At 37.5% G+C, this 22,582-nt stretch overlaps 1 protein-coding gene across 2 annotated transcripts in view; it reads left to right on the forward strand.

Annotated features, from left to right (window-relative positions):
- The window catches only part of ROS1 (ROS proto-oncogene 1, receptor tyrosine kinase), a 111,873-nt gene that overhangs the window by 35,797 nt on the left and 53,494 nt on the right, over positions 1 to 22,582 (forward strand). The window contains exons 13-24 of one of the 2 annotated variants that reach the window (XM_061207014.1): positions 692 to 1,188; positions 2,564 to 2,776; positions 3,526 to 3,636; positions 4,769 to 4,947; positions 6,806 to 6,997; positions 10,410 to 10,510; positions 15,231 to 15,448; positions 15,772 to 15,932; positions 16,314 to 16,458; positions 18,966 to 19,228; positions 21,182 to 21,245; positions 21,560 to 21,762. In XM_061207014.1, the coding sequence (XP_061062997.1) occupies positions 692 to 1,188; positions 2,564 to 2,776; positions 3,526 to 3,636; positions 4,769 to 4,947; positions 6,806 to 6,997; positions 10,410 to 10,510; positions 15,231 to 15,448; positions 15,772 to 15,932; positions 16,314 to 16,458; positions 18,966 to 19,228; positions 21,182 to 21,245; positions 21,560 to 21,762 (2,347 nt within the window). The remainder of the gene's footprint in view (positions 1 to 691; positions 1,189 to 2,563; positions 2,777 to 3,525; positions 3,637 to 4,768; positions 4,948 to 6,805; positions 6,998 to 10,409; positions 10,511 to 15,230; positions 15,449 to 15,771; positions 15,933 to 16,313; positions 16,459 to 18,965; positions 19,229 to 21,181; positions 21,246 to 21,559; positions 21,763 to 22,582) is intronic. The other variant, XM_061207013.1, reaches the window with a different exon arrangement.

Raw genomic sequence — 22,582 nt, forward strand, 5'->3', positions numbered from 1 at the left:
AATTCTTCCACTGGCTCCTGTCTCCTGATTGTTGGGTGGTCCTTTCCAGCTGTTTTACTCAATTGTGGGGTATTTCTTCATGATTTTGTAAAATGGTAGCCCTACTGTCTCACTCAATTGTGAATATTAAAAAAAAAAGCTTAGTCTACTACAAATGCAGAGTAGTACTGCTAGATAACTGTGTAAAATAATAACCGTCCAGTTTAAAAAAATTGCTTAAATGTTTTGCTTTCTTCCATTTTGTAATTCACAATGCATGGGAATATTTATTGACAGAATTAGACTAAGAATTTGTGTATATTGGAGAAGAATGTTTCATAATAAATAACATGTTCGGTCATGTAATTTTTATATAATGTGCTTTCCTTTAAGAGTAGATTTCGTTAGAAAACCTTTAAAGACCCTTGCTGTTCTTAAATTCTGATTCCTTAAAAAGTCACACTTAATAATTAGGAGATTATGCATTATAAGGGAGGCTGAAATTTTCCAGTGTTCCAACTTCTAACTTAAATGACTGGAGCATATCTTTAATAAATACCTTTACCAGCTTGCACCTTGGGAAACCCTGTACTTATCCACTCTGGAGATATCTGGTTCTGATTACCCAACAGGATAAAACAATGGGCTGAGGCATTGTTACTCCTTCACCCTTGCACTGAATCACACCAGGCTTCTTTTGCTCCTGTGTCAGGTATGTCTTTTATCTCCTGAGAGACGGCATTTATAGAGTCGATCTCCCCGTGGCTTCTGGTCGGGACTCGGAAGTTGTGCGTATTGTGCAGAGTGACACATTAAAGGACTTTGCAATCAAGCCACAGTCCAAGCGAATCATTTACTTCAATGACACCGCCCAAGTCTTCATGTCAATCTTTCTGGATGGCTCTGCGTCCCACCTTGTCCTACCTCATGCCCCCTTTACTGATGTGAAGAGCTTTGCTTGTGAAAACAACGACTTCCTGGTCACAGATGGCAAGGCTGTTTTCCAACAGGATTCTCTGTCTTTTAATGAGTTCATTGTGGGATGTGACCTGAGTCACATAGAAGAATTTGGGTTTGGCAACTTGGTCATCTTTGGCTTGTACACCCAACCACACCCGCTGCCGGGCTGCCCACAGCAGCTCTCAGTGCTGTTCGGCTCACACCAGGCCCTGATTCAGTGGAAGCCCCCTGTGCTCGCCATTGGAGCCAGTGAGTGCCCTGTCCCCAGCCTGGAGACTGGCCTTGCCGGAAGGAGAGGAAAGCTTGAATGGCTTGACATGGCGACTCAACTTTGAGGGCCCATATGTGATTATTTAGTCATCAACCCAAAGCTCTACTTAGTGCTCTCTCTCTCTTTCACACACACACACATACACACACACACGTGTTTATACATTTGTTCTACATTTATCAGTTTTGCATTAAGAGAATCTCTATATTTCATCATATATGTCCTAACAGAATGGTTGGAGCATTTATTGAGTGTCTCCTTGGAGTCAGGCACTGACATTCTAGTCTGAGGGAATGCATTAGCCAGGGGGATGGAGCACTTGGGTTGAGATTATGTATCCAGGGAGACCTTGCATGAATTTGAGCCTAAAACTCTCTGGACTTGAATTTTCATCTCTGGAGAGGCAGCATGTGTGGTGGGTATGCAGGTGGGCTCTGGAGCCAGCCTGAGTGGATTCAAAGGCTGGTCTTGCCCTTTTTTAGCAGAATGACCTGGGCAAGTTACTTAACCACTTCATGCATGTTTCCACTACTGGAAATAAAAATATTAATTATATATTTCTATGGGATTGTCATACAGACCAAATTAAGATGCATAGGTAGAACACTTAGAACAGTGTCTAGCACAGCTGTTGGCAAATTTTTTCTATAAAGGAAGGACCAGATAGTAAATATTTTCAGCTTTGTGGGTCATATGGCTTCTGGCATAGCAACTCAACTCTGTCCTTGTGGTGTGTAAACAGCCATAGATAAAAATGTAAATATGTAGCTGTGGCTGTGTTCCAGTACAACTTTATTTACAAAAACAGGCAGTGGGCCAGATTTGGCCTGTGAGCTGCCGTTTGCCAACCCCTGGTCCCCTAGAGTATCTAGCAAACATTGGCTATTTTTTACTTTAAGACTAAGTTAATTATGCCTGTTTGCTGTATATGTCAAAGATGGCTGAAAATGTATTAGCAAAAAAAAAATTCTTTTGTATTGTTTGGGCTTCTAGGAGGGAGATGCTCTACCAACACTGGGAATTATATTAGAGATTCATCATTAAGCATTTGTTTATTAGGAGCTTGTATAGAAAACCCCTCCAACAGTTCTATGCAGCCAATCATACAGCACTGACAGGGGAAGAGTGGCTTCCGATTTGTTGGGCATGATGTCTCCTTTGATGGGACAAAATGAGTGAGTGGGATGACCACTGTCCTAGTCACGTCACCAAGTTAACCCTGGTGATTATGGGGCAACAGGCCCAATTATCCTTTCACTCAAGGTGAAGCTGTAGATAAATTTACTGACAGTCCTTTGTTTGCCCTTGCTGATGTCATCCTCGTCAGTAATATTGTTTAACTCTTCCAATTAGGCCCTTCCGCCTGGCAGAACTGGACTTACGAGGTGAAAGTATCAACCCAAGACTTTCCTGAAAACACTCACGTGTTCTCTAATATAAGTGGGACCATCCTTAATGTACACGACCTTCAGAGTGCTACGAAATACAAGGTTTTTGTGAGAGCAAGTTCTCCCAAGGGGCCAGGCCCTTGGTCAGAGCCCTCAGTGGGAACTACCCTGGTACCAGGTGAGAAAATATTCTTGATTTAGGGAGTGATTCTGACAAAAAGCCTTTCTCCCTATGTCCTTTAAAATTTCTCACCTTCGATGTGGTAAAAAAATTAGAATGAGGGTGCCTTGACCCCTTGAGGATGTGTTTATTATCTGAGATTAGGAAAGCAAATGAAGCATTGTGTGATATTTATGTTTCTAACCTGCTATTTTAAACTGTCCAAGATATTTTTTAACAAACAATATAATTCTCTTCTTCTTCATGGTTTTCTCCTTTCTCGTGGTTTATTAAGCAGTAGCACTCCTTGAACGCTGAAGGTCTTGGTGAGAGAAGCTGAGGGGCTGTGAATTATGTTGAATTCTATCCTCTTGGTTGAAAAAAAATGGAAAGATAACTGACCCATTTGTACTACTGTTGTTATCACAATCGCTTCTGGGTACTCTGAATAGGACCATGGCCACCAATAGCTAAAGCAAAAAAAAAAAAAAAAAAAAAATTCTGCCATGACCGTGGCATTGCTATAGAGGCAACATCACTACACATTTCTCTTCACATTCAATTACAACTATTTACACAAAAATCAGGAAATATGTTTAATATGATAGATAATTCTGTTAAGCAGATACAATTACTCATATTATTCCAGAGTATTTTTCAAAATGCTGATTGACTTTATGAAGGAAATCTAAGGTATAAATGTGTACCTAAAAAAAGTGTGTTTTCTGTGATATTTCTTTCAATTTTTTTTTTTAAAAACCAAACAGCTGCAGAGCCACCATTTATCATGGCTGTGAAAGAAGATGGGCTTTGGAGTAAACCATTAAATAGCTTTGGCCCAGGAGAATTCCTATCCTCTGATATGGGAAATGTATCAGGTAAACACCAAGTCCCCTGTACACTTGGATGGCAGGTTTCTACTTGTAAGACTTCCTGAGATATTCAACCAATCAAAAGGATTGAGTATTTTAGTATTAGGACAATAATGAAAGGAACAAATATTGACTGAACTATACTGCCAGTGACACTATTAAGAAAATGTCTGTTCTCAAGGAGGAGGGCCATTTATTACTCCACAAAATGTAGTTATTTAATGATTTATGCCCATTTCAGGAAGGCTTTGATATACTTCTCACGTATTTTAATTTCTCAATGTTGTCTCACAGTAACAGCCTAACTTGTTCCATGAAGACAGCTATAGTTAAGTAATTTATTATGAGTTTGCTATAAGACTGGAGCACAGAACAGCTATGTGAAGTTCTAAATCAAGTATAAGAAAGAATTTCATGACAAAGAAGATTAAGTAATGGTATCTTACTTTAATGGCATCTTCTATAATTTATTATTATTTATTTATTATTTAATGGCATCTTCTATAATTATCTAATTATTAGATCTCTTTGTTTGGCTATTAAAAGTACCACAGCATTTCTGACCAAAATGAGTTGGACTTAGGAGCCAGTGTCGTACTAATAGAAAGAATGATGCTTTGAAGTTGGCTTGAATCTGGGCTCCTCCTCTGTTCATCTGTGAGACCTCGGGCAGAATAGATAATTTCACAGAGTCTTGGGCTCGCCATGTCAAAAATGGGGATGGGGAGTTCCCTGGTGGCCTAACAGTTAGGGGTCTGGGCTTTCATTGCCATGGCCCGGCTTGAATCCCTGGTTGAGGAACTGAGATCTCGCAAGCCTCGCAGTACAGCCAAAAAAAAAAAACATGGGGATGATTTCTACTTCATAGCTTTGTTTTAAGAGTTAAGTGAAATAGGTAAAAGTATCCAAGACAATGTTTGGCAAAGAGGAGACACTCAATTACTATTAGTTCCTCTCTCTAGTTCCAAGGGTTAAGATTTTGGGATAATATTCTTGACAGATCCTTGAAGCTCTAGTGAGTATCTATGTTAGTATATGCTTTAATGTTATGTTGAGGTGCATGTATGATTTGTTGACTCGCCATGTTTACACTGGCATGTATGAAAAAATAACTGCTACCAATTCACTTTGTTTTGAGACATGGATTGGTATAACAACAGCCTCTACTACAGCGACATGAAAGGTGATGTCTATGTGTGGCTGCTGAATGGGACGGACATCTCAGAGAATTATCACATACCCAATATTGCAGGAGCAGGGGCTTTAGCTTTTGAGTGGCTGGGTCACTTTCTCTACTGGGCTGGAAAGACATACGTGGTAAGTAGAAGGCTGGCATTCTGGATGCTCTCAAACAATGCCCACCCATTTCAGTGATTGGAATGTAATTTTCATGATTTTTTCATACTTGTGTACCACCTATACTAATATTTACTTAGTATTTGTCTCTAAGCCTACTCACTTTTTAATTAAAATGTATTTAGGTATAAAGGAAATTTTATATCACTAGGTGGTGTATTAGTCACATGTTTTCAATAATATCTTAAAATAAATATATTAAAATGTTCACCAGTGGGTTAGTGTCCTAGGGAAGATGGCACACTCCAAAGGCATGATTAAAAGAAACTAAGTGAGGGGACTATTTTCAAAGGTATCTACAGGGCTAAGGAAAATGAACAAAGGATGGTGAAGCATGCCCTGGGCTAGCAAGTGTGGGAGGATATTACTGCCACCAGGCATAAAGGGCAAGGGAAAGAATGGTGAGGGCTGTAGCTTTAGGAGAGTTGCTGACATGAAAACCAGCCACTGTCAAAATGTATGGTCTAGCAAGGAGTGATACGGGGGTACATATGTACCCCCATCCCTCTTTTCTTCTGGCATCTGATCTTCTGCCAGCGCTTCCATTGGCTGAAACTCTTTGGAAGCCAGAGAACAATGGAGCTAGGTTGATGTAGTCCATTGATATCAGGCTCAGGGGGCACAGAGGAGGGTGGAGAGGGTGGAGAGTGGATTTGGGGGCAAGATGAAGACATCCCGTGCATTGTGCACACTGAAGAAAAGGATGGTTGATGATGAGAACACTGGTCTAACAGATCAAGAAATATGGTATGGAAATCGTTTTCTAATCAGGAAGGCACGTGTCCATTAATTTATTTACTCATTATCTGTTACCAATATGTTTAGAGTCTTGAGAATAGGCATAGTAGAGAATATGAAGAAAATAGACGACATGCCTCTGCTCTTTTAAAAAAAAATATCAGCTTTGTTGAGATATAATCCATGTACCAGAAAATTCACCCTTTGATTGTATAAAATGCAGTGGTTTTTAGTATGTTCAGTGTTGTGCAACCATCACCTCTTGCTCCTGCTCTTTTCATGACATAAAAATACATTCATGAATTAATAGAAGAAGCGTACAGAGCAATGTATTTAGAAGCAAAGCAATATGGTATAGTCTGAATTCATAAGTGCCAATGACTTGTAGGCAGAATGGAGCTGACTGGGGTTAATCAGAGAATGCTCCCCAAAATGGGTTAGTTTGAAAATAGTTTTGAAGGAGGAAGTGGAAGAGTGGGATAAAAACTGGTTTCAAGTATTTGCTCTGTTTCTTATAAAACTGTTCAACTCCTTGAAAAATTACTTAACTTCTTTGAACCCAGTTTAGTTGTGAAAAAGTAGGAAATAGAAATCCTTTACAGGCTTAATGTGAGGGCTAAAAGAGCTAATATTTTAAAGACTGAAAAAAAGAAGTACAGTGCCTGGCACATAATAGGTACTCAATAATGATAGTAATTAATATTATGGAGATATACTGACAGGAGCAAGGAGAGAGACATCACCATTTATCAGGAGTACACATCTTCTTTGGGAGCCTAATCAAATACATTTTTATGTGTTGATTGGATGTATGATTAGGAAGAGCAAGTATTTTAACTCAAAATAAATGTATCTCCTTTCTCTTTAGAGGCATGAAAAGGAGTAAGCTTCCTTATAAACTCTAACTTTCTTATAACTTCTGTTATGTTTCCAAGGCTAGGCACACTACCCAGCACATAGTGCCAATAAATACTTGTGGTTGAACAAATGAATGTATGAATGCAGTAATTTACTAACAATTGCAATAAACTGTTCATGATGCCATTTGAAAATCACTAACTGACATGATTATGTTTTATAGATACAAAGGCAGTCTCTGTTGACAGGACACACAGACATTGTGACTCACGTGAAGTTGTTGGTGAATGACATGGTGGTGGACTCAGTTGGTGGATATCTCTATTGGACCACACTGTATTCAGTTGAAAGTACCAGGCTAAATGGGGAAAGTTCCCTTATACTACAGGCACAGCCTTGGTTTTCTGGGAAAAAGGTGAAAATTAAAAATAAGATCTGATCATTTAATAGTACTAAATAATGCTGTTTTATAGTTATGATAATACTGTTTCTGCTTATTGTGAGTTGTTCAGGTAGAATCTGAAAAGAAATACTGTTATGGTAAGATCTTGGTATAACCAAACTTTCTCTAAGTCTTATTGATTGTCATAATTGATTAAATAAATTAGAATATGGAGATTTTTATAGTTTGCTTTATCTTGAGTGGACTCACACTTTAAGAGCATTTTAATTTCCGTCTGTTTTCATAGTCTTTAGGAATTCTTTGGATATTTTAGAGCTTCTTGTTGGGTGATGATTAGGTGTTTTATTATTTTCAATCAATTTCTGGTACTGACTGCTCTAAAAACTGTGTAACTCCTAGGAAAGTTGACTTCTCTGTGTCTGTTTCATTATCTGAAAAATGGGAATATTAACAATTGTCCTACCTCTTAGGGTTGTTGTGAAGATTAAATGAGATAATTCATGGGAAGTAGTGAGAATAGTTCCAGGCACATGGTAACCACTCAATAGTTAAGCTTGTGTTTTGTAACTCAATCTAAAAAAATACCCTGATATAGAAATGGTTCTAAAACAAATGTTATTTTTACTTCCTCAACTTCTAGAAGCGATACCTATTTTTCTTGATCCTGTTTAGCTACCCTCTAGCAACCCATCTAAATTTCTGAATTTTGTTTTTTCTGATCATCATAATAATATATGTCTACTGTAGAAAATTTAGAAATTACAGAAAAGCATGAAGAAGAAATATATCATTTATACTATTTCTATCTAGGATATTTCTTAAAATTTTCTTATTTTTTTAAAGCCATTTTTGTTGTCAGTAGAGATAATACAGATGTATCAGATCATTTATAAACAAACAAACAAATTGTTGAGTCACTGATCCTCAATTCCATAGGATGTATCAGTTATAATTCTTAAGATTGGCACCTACAGATTATAACACAGATATTTAAAAGAAACAGAAATTTACACACCATATCCAGAGATTAATTATTCCTGTCAAATAATGAAAAAATCCCTTAACTCTATTTTAGAGCCACTTGAGTCTGAATACAAAGAAAGTATATTTTTTATGTCTCAATACAAAATGTTAGGGGAAAAACTTTTTTTGTGTAAAAGCATATTAAAGGTAACAGTATATCAGGAGTAACTTCCTATTCATCCCTCAGACTTTGTCAGTAATCTCCCTGCTGTCCTGATCTTGTCGTTTGAGTTTTTTCTACTCAGGATAGCTTGGGAGTGGCCCTGGGGACTTTGCTGTAAATGAGTGAATCATTAGATTTCTCAGCATGTTTGGGGAAATACACTTTTCTTTAAAATCCACTCCAAATACTCTCACAGGCTGGCTGATGTTGTTGCTACTTGTGCAAATCTGTGTTCTGGTTCCGTGGTTTGTTGTCTTATTCATCTGCCTCCATTAATGCTAGTAGGTGTTTTGGAGGTAATATGTTTTGCACTGAGCAAAGCGCTCCAACTCACTGTCATTCCTTTCTGCATTACTCACAGATTTATCACGGGGTATAAGATACTTTGCAATCAACAGGTATAATAAAATAGTTAGCCAATCACTTATAGAAAGACTCATTTGTGTGATGAAAAGGGAGAATGAAAGGAGATATTCATTTAAAGTGAAAAGATACTTTTTGCCACATCTGATGTGTCAGGCTCATAGTATATAGTACATTTTACCAGAGGATTAAACTTCAAGGTTTTTGTTTAGATCAAAGGGATTATTTCCTAGGTATGGGAGTTACTAGACATAACAATGGTTACCAAAGATTTATGGAACACCCTCTGACACTGCTTAAATATGGGCCCAAATGGCTGGTGTAAAGGAATGGGGTAATGATCCAACACCTGAATTTCACTTATAGCTTGAACAGTTTGTTGTATTCCAGCAAAGGGAGTTGTAGAATCTCTTTTTTGAGATAAAGTAGAGTTAATCTGTAATTTAGAAAACTCTAGTGCATCTCATTATAGATAACCAAACAATATTAACCTGGTTTCACTTTAACTGGAAAAAGTATCAATAAATCTCTTTTAGCCTGAAGAAAGGACATAATTCAACTCCCGAAAGGCTAGGAATTGCTAGAATAGTTTTCTACCTTTTGGGAAAGGAGTAGGTTGAGTTTTCTTGAAGATTGAAGGCTGTGATTTACATGACTACTGAAGGTTCTTGCAGCCATGGGTCTTGAGATTATTTCTTTGTAGCAAGCCTTGGGTAACCTGCCAGCAAGTATTTTTAGTTGTTGGATACTTTATTGTATTCTTTTTACATTTTTCACTGGCTCATCTTTTTGTTTATATGCTGTTGTATCTTGCTAAATATACAGTCATCAGCTTTAATCCTATCTGATACCTCTCAGCCTCTAGGTCTGCTATAGAAAGACTCTGCTATTCTGAGGTCAGACTCCTAGCAATCTCAACTCATTTGAAAAATACCTATAAAGCCAAATAAAGCAAAAAACATCCTTTGGATTGTAACTTCTATCTCATGCACCTTATTTCATAGGAGAAACAGTCCTCCCTCAGGCCTCACGTAGTCAACTGGATGTAAAATTAAGACATAGATTGTAAAAAGAAGACAAAGAAAGAGTAGTGAGAAGTGGTTGTAAGATGTCAGCTGGAAATAGGACTTTATATATACATGACTCTATCCAATTATATCACATAAAAACCCTGTTTGTGTTATATTTTAGAAAAATGTCAGGATGTTTTTGGTTGTAATTAACAGGAGATATAATTTTAAATGGTTTGAACCACTGGTTCTCAAACTTGGAGACACATTGGAATTACCTGGGGAATATGAAGACATACTGGAGACTGGGTACCATCTCCAGAGATCAAAATTTAACAGGATGCAGACTGGGAATTGAGAAGTTTAAAGAACTCCACTGGTAATTCTAATGTGCAGCAATTGCGAACAACTGATTTAAACAACGATCAAATTCATTGGCTTATGTGGCTGAAGAGTCCAAAGTTATGGCTAGCTTTAGACAAGGCTTTGCACAGTGGCTCAAAGTCCCTCATTCAGTAGGACCTGGAGTGTGGTTGAAAATTTGTATTTGTAACAAGTTCCCAGGTGATGCTGATGCTGCTGGTCCAAGAATCAAACTTTGAGAACCACTAGAGATAAGTATATAGAAGTGAATAACAGATACTTCTTGCCATTTGGGGATTTTTAGGAAACCAGTGCTTTTATCAAAATTACATAGTAATAGACATACTCATATAATATTTATATTCAGTGAAAGGCAAAAATCACTGAGTTTATTATTCCAAAGAGGATGTTAAAGAGAAATCTGTAGCTTAAGTGTGACATAATCACAGAGGTATCCTTAAACATGTATTTGATTTGTTTTCTTTCCATATTTTCTATTTAGGTAATTGCTCTAACTTTAGACCTTAGTGATGGGCTCCTGTATTGGTTGGTTCAAGACAGTCAGTGTATTCACCTGTACACAGCTGTTCTTCGGGGTCAGAGGTAAGTAAGATTGAAGGCAATTGGTTGAGAATAAGAGAACAACTTGCTCCTCAGTTATAAATGATAGTGCATGAGAATTCATTTATTCTTCCAATAAACATTTACTAATTTTCCACTGTGTTGCAGGCATTGTGCTTGTAAGGAAAGGTAAGTTTGTAAATAACTAATTACTGTAGGATATGGTGAATACTGTGATAGGGTGTAAAGAGAGTCCAGTAGAGGCACTGAGGAGAATGCCCCTCAAGAGCCCAGGAAATGGGTGGATGGGTTTTTCTGCTTCTTACTATAGTCTCCAACTATGATTATAGATTTGCCTATAACTCTTTAGTTGACGTATCTGCATGCTTTGTATTTAGTATTGTTATCTATATACTTGATTATATTGTATTTCCTTTTATTACTATAAAATATCCTCATTCATCTATGGTAATACTCTTCATCTTAAAGACTATTTTGTCTGATAGTATTAGGAAAGTCATAGCAGCTTTCTTATGCTTAGTGTTTGCATGGTACAGCTCTTTATATCTCTTTATTTTCAATTTTTGTCTTTACATTTAAAATGTGTCTCTTGTAAATAGCATATAAGGTTTTGCTTTTTTATGCAGTCTGACAATTTCTGCCTTTTAATTGGGGTGTTTGGTTCATTTACATTTAATATAATTATTGATATGTTGGGATTTAAGTCTACCATCTTGGTGTTTGACTTCCATTTGTCCCATCGGCTGTTCATTCCTCTGTTCTACTTCTCTGCATTTTTGAGGGTAAATAAAATACTTTTTTAGTATTCCATTTTATCTCCTCTCATGACATTTTAATTATATGTATTTATAATTTTGTTTAGGTTGCTTTAGAGAGTAAAATATGCATTTTTAACATTAAATGTCTTCAACTTACCACAGTCATATTCAAAATATTCTTACTTCATAAATGATTTTAAAACTTTATGGTGATATGTTTCAATTATTACCCTTTCTTGTTGTCATATATTTTACTTTCATCTACACTCTAAAATCCATGTTCATTACTATTTTTAGTTTAAACAGCCAATAGTTTTTAACTTCAAGGAAACGGTTACATATCTCAAATTAAAATACAGGACATAAAATCATTAAAGAAGAGCAGTTAAAGGGAGAATTTAGAGGTCATATTATTACATAGATGAGGAAACTGAAACCACAGATGTGTATAAATTTGCCGATTGTCACATGGTAAATTAGAGAGATAGTCAGGAAAAGGTTAAAGTAAAACAAAAGGTCCTGCTCTAGGGCAGAGATTTCTAATATTGGGTTCTTGGACCCCCTAGGGAGGTCATGGAGGGTTTCAGGTTGTGTGTGAGTGCTTGGAAATTGAGCATCCATTCATTTCATCAAATTTTCAAGAGTCTAATCTTACAAAGACCAAGAATTCGTGCTCTATGAAGACAATGTCAAAATTACTTTTAGATTAAAAAATATATATTTTTTGGTTTATGGAAAAACTCTTAATCATAGAGACTATGAAAAAGGAGTATGTGTTTATAAACCTATAATACATACAAGCATAAACACAGCAAATCTGATTAATCATTTATCTCATATCAGCTATAACATACAGCTCTGGTTTGTTTCCCAACTGTGAACCATAGAAAACTGGTTGTTCCCTTCCCTAGAAATGTAAGGTACTGGCAATCTGATTGTCAAAAGAATCTGTCTGTGAGATATAGACGGTGTTCAAAGTGACAGTGTCCTGAAGGATTACGGCTCACTCTCCCTGTCTGTACATTCCAGAGGACAGGTTAGCTGGCGTTGAGAGCCCAGCTCCTCAAGTGTCCAGAAAAATCAGTATTATTGGATTTACCAGATAGAGGAAGGAAGTTTCTCCTTTAAAAGTGCATTTCCTTATCTCAAGGTTAATAATTTTCCTTGTCTGCATGCCCAGTGGAGTGCAGCAGATCTTGACAAGGTTACACAAAGGACAGGCACTTTTGCCCTCCATGTAAGACTTGCCTTTTTATCACACTGGGGGAAAAAAAAGCTGTACATAGAGACAGGGATTCCAGAGCCATGTTACAAGCAGAAATTTTTTCCTATTATATAATCATGCTTCCTTCTTCTGCATTTTAAGTTCCTCACCTCTAGTCTAGATCAGCACTGCCCAATACAACTAATGTGAGCCACATATATAATTGTAAATTTCCTTGTTGCCTCATTTTAAAAAGTAAAAGCATATAGGTAAATTATTGAGTTATTTGTATTCCTTTTTCATATTAATTCTTGGATAGCTTGGGTGTATTTTACATGTACTGCACATCTCATTTTGCACACTAAGTTTTCATAGGAAATACTTGATCTGCAGTAAGATTTTATAAAATTTACAATTGAAAAAGTTGATTTACGTACCCAGGTTTTTCCAAAATAAAGTTTTAAAAGTTTTCCAGTAAATCATACATATGATTCATAATATATAAATCAAATATTAGCTTAAAATTTTAACCTAAATTAATTAAGATTAAATAACATAAAAATTCAGCTCCTCAACTGTAGTAGCCACATGTCAAGGGCTCAGTAGTCACCTGTGGCCTAGTGGTTACATTACTGGACAGTGTAGTTCTAGCATAGAGTAGAGATGAGATTAGCTGTCTGTTGTCGTTCAGCATATTCTGAACTTGACAACTGTAAGCTGCCTTTCAAACTGCTCTTCCCTTTCCTATGTACAGCCATTACCTTTGGTTTATTAAAGAATGAATCTATTACCAACATATAACATATATATATAATCTATAACAACATATCTGTCTTGGAGGTTGAAAAGGGTGCATCTGTCATAAAAGTTCAGGCATATTTAGTCATGTCAGGACTGAGTATATTGCTCCAAAGGAGCCTACACCCTGCTGTTCCCTCTGCCTAAAATGGTGCCCAAACCCAGTTCTCTTGGTTACTTTGTGTTCAGATTGCATGGCTCAGCTTAAACATCGTTCTCTAAGAGTGGCTTTCTCTGACCAGACCCCATTAGGTCTCCTTGTTTAGGAGCCCACTCTACCTTTCCTTTTACAGTGCCATTCAATGGTGTAGATATTTGCTCATTACCTGCCTATTCTGCTAGGCTGTATATTTTATGAGGGCAGGGATTGTATTTGTCTTATTTACCACTGTATTCCTAGTGGCCAACACAGAACTAGGCACCCAACATTTGCTGAACGAATGAATAAATGAGTAAGCCCTCAGTAGAGTAACATCAGCTGCCCTCTATACACAGCTCATGCTTCATGGAAGGGTTTACCCTTTAATGATTTTTTTTTGTTGCGCTTTGATTTAAATCCAGCTCTACCTGTTGCTGAGGACTGAAGGGTTTGAGGTACTCATCTCCTGTAAGTGAGGAGGTTGTGCTGAAATTGCTATGAACACCAGATGGCAAGAGTTTTCCGATCAGCCCAGGAGATATTTACAGGAGAGGAGTCTTCAGCTGGAAATGAGGGGCAATCCAACCAGTGACAACTAAGGATCTCCAGTCTCACCCTGCAGGGAAATCTCTGTCCTGGGCACTGTTTTGGGAATGCTGAACAAACGACCTGTGCGCAAGGCTAACATGAACACATTCACAGATCTAGGCTGCAGCAGCTCTGTGTGTGGTCCAGAAGGGCCAGCCTTCTCAGGCCAAGTGCATCTTGCTTGCTGAGCTTCTTTCCATATGGAATTAGGTTTTATATACCTCACCAAGGTTACTGGAAAGTTCTAATAAGAAGTGGAAACGACAAGGTGTAAAATTAGACAAGTGGGTGAAAGGCCAAAAGGCAAACCAGGTGCTGGCTTCACATCTGAGTCGGTATGAATAAAGACTATTTTATGAGAAAAAGGACTATGGGAATAGTACTAGTGAATGTACTTTTTCTTTATAAGGCTGACACCTCTCAGGTCCTCGGAGGTAGTTTCAGTTTTCTCAAGGAAGTATTATGAAACTCTCAAAACAAAACTTTTATATATTTTGATTTTAAGTGCCATACTTTTCTAAAGAGGGGAATGTCAACACTTTAAAAGATTTTAGAGAAATCATTAAAAAAAAGTGAAATAACTACTCCAAAAGACTGAGAATCACTGAGATAGTTATTGTGAGAACTAGACAACTGGAGTAATTTTAGAAACAATCAAGCAGATTTTTAAAATAAAAATCATTGTAAAATTCCTTGTCATTGAGAAAAAGACTTTAAAAGCAGTTTAAAACAATAGTCTGTTTCCTTGAATTCCCTGGTCTGAAACGGAGCATTTGGACTAAGCTGTGGAAGTTGGTAAGTATCACTGAAGCAACAGACAGTTGTGAATAGTATAAAGTGAATGACTAAACAACCTAGAATAAAGAATGGTGAGTAAATAAGATGACTAACCAAGAATAGGAGGAAGGCATGATGCAATGAGGAGAAACAAATCAATGGGTTGTGCCTTTGATGTAGGGTAAAAAATTTTTTTGGTAAAAATCACAAGGATTTATTAAAATCTGTGTAACACTCTTGCTATTGCAATATCACATTCATAAGAAAAACCCTTGAAAATTTGCTTTCGGTATACTTCATAAAAAAATGTAAAAATCAACTTAATATGGAATTAAGAATAATGACAATTATTGTTGCAAAGTATTTTCTCTTTGTTTTCAAACACACACACTCACAAACACACATTCTCTCCAGTACTTGAATGCACCAGCCCTTACCCCACTCCAGATAGACATACTAATTGACATCCTGTTTCAGCAGTGCTGGGGACACCACCATCACAGAGTTCGCAGCCTGGAGTACTTCTGACATTTCCCAGAACTCACTGATGTACTACAGTGGTCGGCTCTTCTGGATCAATGGCTTTAGGATTATTACAGCTCAGGAAATAGATCAGAGAACTAGCGTCTCTGTTTTGGAACCAGCCAAATTTAATCAGTTCACAATTATTCAGACATCCCTCAAGCCTCTGCCAGGTACGATATTTTATTCCTGCATACCCTCTCTTCTCCATACTTTCTGTTAAATAAATGTTAAGGTTGGGGTTTTTTTTCTTTAGAATTATGTTTTAAGAGGAAAAAAAGGCTTTAGTAGTTTCTGTTAATTTGCTTGCAGTCATTTTACTCTTAACCCAAATTTACAGCCTGAAACAGAAAAAGATAATTTTCAGGATATATTAAAGGAAAGAAAACTTTTGTTTTGATTCTAATTATTAGTAATTTCTATTAATCTTCCATGTATCTGTGATAATTGATAATCCTAAATTCTTTCTTTCTCTATTGTTTCTTTCATCCCATAGGGAACTTTTCCTTTACCCCTAAGGTTATCCCAGATGCCATCCCAGAGTCTTCATTTATGATTGAAGGAAATGCTTCGAGTTTTCAAATCCTCTGGAATGCTTCCCCAGCAGTGGATTGGGGTGTAATTTTCTACAGTGTGGAATTTAGTGCTCATTCTAAGGTATGGCATTGGTTCTAGTAACTTCCATTTTTCAAACAGAGTGTAGCATCTGTGTCAGCCCTGCCCACACTGATTTGCCACTTTCTTTACTTAGCCAAGCTCATCTCCCTCACTGTTCCTGTAGCATTTGATTATTAAGATTATTCCTGAGAACTCTTTTTTATAGCCAGTCTCTGATTGCTTTGTGGTTAGTGTTAACCATTGGTGTGTTAGATATACTGGTCCTTGTGGAGCAACATGGAATTTACCAACATTAGCGTTTCCAAAATTGCAAGGTTTAACTTTACATGTGAACCAAAGTTTGAAGATTTTAGTTAATTAGGAATAAAAGATGTTATGATTCTCTCCCTAAGAAAATAATGTTTTGTGCTTATATTTTAGTTCCTGGCTAGTGAACAACACTCTTTACCTGTATTTACTGTGGAAGGGTTGGAGCCCTATGCCTTATTTAATCTTTCTGTCACTCCTTATACCTACTGGGGAAAGGGCCCCAAAACATCTCTATCACTCCGAGCACCTGAAACAGGTACAGGGGTTAAAATCTCTTTTAAAAAAAGACAGAATCTCACCTTCCATGATCTAGAATGGATAGTTAATAATTTTTAAAAGTAACTTTCAGTTTTGTAGATGTGTTTAGATTCAATACTCTTTCAATGACTTTTTGGAGATTAGAATAGCACCACTAAAATAAATCTGCATAATTTATTCCAAAGGAATATCTCAAAGATTTCTTAAAGACTGTTTCACTTGACTGTAATGATATACAGTATGTATATAATGCAGAAACATGGTTCAGGTAATTTGTGAGATGCTTCATAAAGACAAAGGGGATTTAAGAACAGTAAAAATTTCCTGGGAGGCAGGTTTACCAGGAGGTGTTCTCACAGATGGTAACTCAGAATCTTCTGTAGGTGAATATCGATGTCTAATTTTTTTTAAAAAATGTATTTAATTAATTTATTTTTGGCTGCGTTAGGTCTTCGTTGCTGCGCGCGGGCTTTCTCTAGCTGCTGCGAGCGGGGGTTACTCTTCGTTGGGGTGAGGGGGCTTCTCACTGCGGTGGCTTCTCTTGTCGCAGAGCACGGGCTCTAGGCACGTGGGCTTCAGTAGTTGTGGCGCACGGGCTTAGTTGCTCCGCGGCATGTGGGATCTTCCCGGACCACGTGCCCTGCATTGGCAGGCGGATTCTTAACCACTGCGCCACCAGGGAAGTCCCTCTAAATTTTTTAAAAATGTTTTTCTTTGGAATATATTTTAAAAAAGGAAATTAGCCACACCTTTACGTGTGTATATCACTTTAAAGTGTACAAAGCACATTTATATATATCACTCCTTTATTAAACATTTATTACATCCCTATCATGTGTCAGAAACATCATTGTATCATTTCAGTGACCCTCAACATCATTGTATCATCTCTGTGGTAGGTAGGACAGGTGTTATTATCTTGGTTATGCTAGGAGAAAATGGAAGCCTAGGAGTTGCCCAATGTAAATTAGCTAGTGAGTGGCAGGGCTGGGGCTTAATCTGGACTTTTCACTCTAGTTTCTTCAAATCTCCATTCAGTCATTTTCGCAGACACTGGCGAGTGATCTTATCATGTTGATTTAATTTATATAAACTTCCTAGCACGGGACCTGGCAGGCAGTAAGAGCTCAATAAACAGACATATGTTCACTGTTGCAATTTTTTTTTTAAACTGTTAAGATTTTATCAACAATATTTATCCGTGAGTCTCATAACAGGAACATAGTGGAGCCTGGGCAGGTTCCGGAGCAGTTAGCATTTGAATCCAGGTATGCTCTCTTTGAGATTGTCTTGGGATGTCAGTTTTGGTTGGCTTCTTCTGTGGAAATGGACTTGACTATCAGGGGATGCACTGGGGGCTAGGGGCCATCAGCACTCTGAAATAAGGAAAAATGATAAGATTTGGCCCTTGCCTTCGGGGAATTTACAATATAGTTGGAAATTATTCAAATTGACAAATATTTATTAAGCACTTACTGTGTGCCAGTCTTTTACTAGATTTGGGGGGATTTAATAAGGAATAAGAAAAGGTGCTTTCTCTCTGACGGAGCTCATAAGACAGTAGAGAGATAAACACAGACGCTGCTAATGATAATAGAAATAAGACAGTGACAACTGAGTAGCAGTGGCATAGAGTGAATAAACAAGCTATGAAACCTTCACCTCTATCAAGCTGCCTCTCAGCATTCTTATGAGAGGGCCATACACGCAGACTGGTATGGCTGGGGAAGGCCTTTGGGGAGTGGAAACTTTAGCTGGGCTCTAAGGCATGAAGAAAGAAGAGGTTTATCCCATGTAAATACAATGCAAGAAGGTCTGGGGATTGGATAACGATGTGAGTGTTGAACATTAAGGAGCAATGTGATTGGAGCAGCAGAGTGGGAGGGGACCTATGGAGGAATCCTAAGAAAGAAGAGGGATGTCTTGGATGGAATGACTTGGAAATCAGGCAGAGGAATTTCTCTTGATTGACAGAGAGAGAGAGAGAGAGAGAAATTAATTAAAGGATTGGGAGAGGCTAAATTGCTTGATGTGGCTCCAGAATAGATGGCAACAACTAAGCCATACTCTCACAGAGGGTTCACGGTGAGAGGGCCTGGATCCTGGATATGCTGTATTTTACACCCGGAACTGGCTAAAGGCTGGATAGAGATAGTGTCTTCCTTCCTGGTGACTGCCATTTCCACCTCCAGAGTGAGAGTAAATACTGTATTTTATAAGGTGAACTGGCCAGCTTCCATGTATACAGACCACAGATGAGAAAGGTGTGCCTCAGTGGTAGTAAGCAGGATTTGGGTTGGAGAAAAGGAAGATTTGCAGAAATATCAGGATAGGTTCCTGAAGAAATCTATGGAATATTCTCTCCTGAAGATCTTTAAGAAGAAGATAGATATACCTTAACTGTCAGGAATGAGAAATATTTATTACTAAGGTGCTCTGCATCCTCATCATGAGTGGTAGAGGTTGACCTTGTATTGTTTTCTGCCCTGTGTCTCTGCTTTTCAGTTCCATCAGCACCAGAGAATCCCAGAATATTTATATTACCAAGTGAAAAATACCACAATAAGAATGAAGTTGTGGTGGAATTGAGGTGGAATAAGCCTAAGCACGAAAATGGTGTGTTAACAAGATTCGAAATTTTCTATCAAATATCCCACCAAAGCGACACAAACAAAACATTCAAAGACTGGATTGCTGTCAATGTCACTTCCTCAGTGATGTCTTTTCAACTTGAGGGTATGAGTCTTGGGTACAGTGTTGCCTTCCAGGTATGAGAGTGAAAACAGGGATACAGGGGTCTGAATAGTGTAGACAAAAGGTGGATTAAAGGACCAGGTTAAGAATTCTGCCGCTCTGTCAATAATTTCATGTACGCTGTGATCACAGAGGTCAAGTGGACAGCAAAGGTACAGAAGGGAGAGGGGACAGCTAGGGTAAAGGACATCTTGACAATTTTCTTGCTTCCAGATTCAGAACAAACATTATTTTTTGGCTCCACCACTATAGGCCGTGTACCACACTAGGTGCTTTTATATTCATTATCTCATTTGATCCTCACATTGTGAAGAAAAAGCCATGTCCCTGGGTGTATCAGTGAGGTACCAAAGCTGTGTGGTTGGGAAGTGGTGTGCTACAGTCTAGCTTCTAGAGTCCTTTCCACTATATTACATCAGCTGCTGGGAGTCATCTGGATGCCCCCAATTGCAGCTACTAAAGGAAATAAAAGCTGAGGGTCTGGGTAGTTGACATCTCACATTTATCACCTGGCTGCGGAGAGAGGAGAAAGTCGGAGAGAGTAGGAGTCAAAAGGAAAAATGACTGCCACCTATTTTGGCATTTTAAATATAACATGACATAGCTTTTCCCTTATGGTAGATAGCCTGATGATTTTCACATCATCATTATGTACCAGGTTGGTGACAAGGTTGTACATATTTAGAGTTATTTTCCATTTCATTTTGGGGGACAGAATGTTTTGGGGAGTGTTTTAGAGATTTGTGGTTTCCAGAGGATCTATTTTCTTTTTGTAAAATTCTAATTCAGTAATTATTTTGATAATATATTAGGTCTACATATACTAATCAAAAAAGTTGTACATAAAAGTTAAAGATAACACACATTCCTATTTGTTAAGAATCATGTGTGTTCCAGTTAAATAAATAGTCTGGTTAAGTGTATTTGCCTATATGCTTATATTGGTTCAAATCTCAGTCACCACAGAGCTTTGCAAAGTGATGTGCATGTATAGGCATGAGTTTTACTTAACACGGTCCAGTGCAAAAGTGAAGACTGATTGATATATATATGCACCATGATAAACACACACACATGCACGCACACCATACACAGATAGTAATAAACAGAATATAGTAAAATAGATTTAATACTAGAAGTGTAATAAAAATAATCCAATGTTTTGTTGATTGAGAGGGCACTTGAGGTTCTATCTTTCAAGGCCATCATTATGGATGGCAATTTTCTTTTAGGCTATAGAACACAGGCAAGCTTTGGAAGTGGAAATTATTATTATATAATAAGAGACATGTAATAAAAATTGTTTAAAAAAACTTTGCTGTTAGAACGCAGTGTGGCACAGTGGGAAGAAAAGCATACAGACCTCAGAAGACTTAGTTTTATGCCAGTTTCTACATGCGTCATTGTGGATAGGTTACCTACCCTAATTATGACCTTTGTCCAGTTTCTACTCTTAGTAGTTGTGAGGATCAAAAGAGATAATATACGTAAAAGTGGTTTGAAACGCACAACTCATTTTCAAATATAAGGGTTAATTACTCTTTTCTTTTTATAAATCTTCTTTTAAAAAAGTACAGTAAATTTAGTTATTTGAAGCTTCTTGTTGATTTCATGATAAAGTGGAAGTTTACCATAATCTGTATGGTTTTGTTTCTGTTAAATGTTCCATGTAATTTAATTTTGGAAATAGCTAAAGACCTTTTATAGAAATTCAGATCTTTTGCAATAGAGGTTTGTGCCATTACTTTGTACTTTTCTGGACAAAAAATCCTACCAAAAATTGTTTGGGACTATTTTTCCTCTTAGTAATTTTTTGCTATATACTTAGATGTGAATAACTGAACCTATTCATAATATATCTCATAATTGTGAAATGAAACATTCAATAATTTATCAGTCTCAGAACTTAACTGTTGTCACTGAGGACACTTTTGAATGCACATTTTTGTATCCTTTTCTTTCTTTAGGTTCGAGTCTTCACATCCAAAGGACCTGGACCATTTTCTGACATAGTAAAGTCCAAAACATCAGGTATTTATTATCTAAAACCTGTGCGAATAACAACTAGTGATTTAAAAACATTTTTGACCCTTAGTATTCTCCGGGATACCCAAGTGCTATCTCTGAGCTGAAATTAAAGTCAAATAAAATAATCAATTTTCATCATCACCAAACACGCTTAAATAAACCTAGGCTTAGAGCACCCAGGCAGAATCCATTGAGACGGGAGTAGTAAATGAGACCAAAGGAGACTCAGGGATTTCAAAATGGCTTGATGTTGAATCAAGGGATTTTGCTAAAGTTCTTTTTCTCATACATATTATCTACTTGTTTTTTGTTTTTAGAGATCAGTGCATTTCCATACCTCATAACTTTTTTTGACAACAAGATAGTTTTGTTAGATATGGATCGAAATCAAGTTGTATGGACACTTTTGGCAGAAGGCGACGTTGGTGCCATGGGCTACACAGCTGATGACGCAGTGGCGTACTATGCTCAGGGAGACTCACTCTTCCTCCTCAACATGCACAATCAGTCCAGCTCTGAGGTATTTTGCTACATAATTCTTCTGAAAGGAAATGGAGTATTTGCATATCACACAACCCTGTGATGAAAATGACGAGCCAGTGGTTGAGCCATTAAGATTAGAATGGTTGAAAAGGACAGATGTTGTATAATTATTTAGTCACAAATGAATTCAGGTTATGTTTTGTGCAGATGTGATTCAGGCTTAATTTAGCAAACAGTTATTGGGCTTAAGGCACTGTGTTACCTGAGATAGAGGTAAAACAAAATGTCACAGTCCTTGAACAAATCCAGTCTAGTATTAGGCTAACAAGAGTAAGACAGTATGGCATGGTGATTAAGAGGGTGAGCTTTAAAATCTGACAACCTAGAATTTAATTCTGACTTTACTACATGCTAGAACTGTGACCATCAGCAACTTATTTAACCACTATGGTTGCATAGTCCCTCATTTTAGGGTGAAGATTAATGAGCTAATCCATGTAAGGCATTTAGCACAATGCCTGGAATGTGGTAGGTATTCACTGAATGTTAGCTAGAGGAGAAGACAGGCAGAAGACTGTAAGTGCTATGCTGAGGGCAGGATGCAGTGGAATCACAGAGAAAGGATGCTTCATCCAGGATGGAGTGGTGGTGGTGGTGGTAGAGTGGAAAGACATCTTGGGTACAAATAAGATGAACCAGGTGAATGTGGGGAAAAGCTGAGGGAGCAGCAAAGTCCGGGAAACCAGAGAGCCATAGCCTGTTTGGGGAGCTGTAACTAGAAAGAGCTTGGAATGGAGGTGGGGGTCAGGGCAGAGTAAAAGGCAGGTGGTAAAGCTGAAGAGGTGGGCAAGAGCCTA

Source organism: Eubalaena glacialis, chromosome 12 (genome assembly GCF_028564815.1).
Source record: "Eubalaena glacialis isolate mEubGla1 chromosome 12, mEubGla1.1.hap2.+ XY, whole genome shotgun sequence".
NCBI lineage: Eukaryota > Metazoa > Chordata > Mammalia > Artiodactyla > Balaenidae > Eubalaena > Eubalaena glacialis.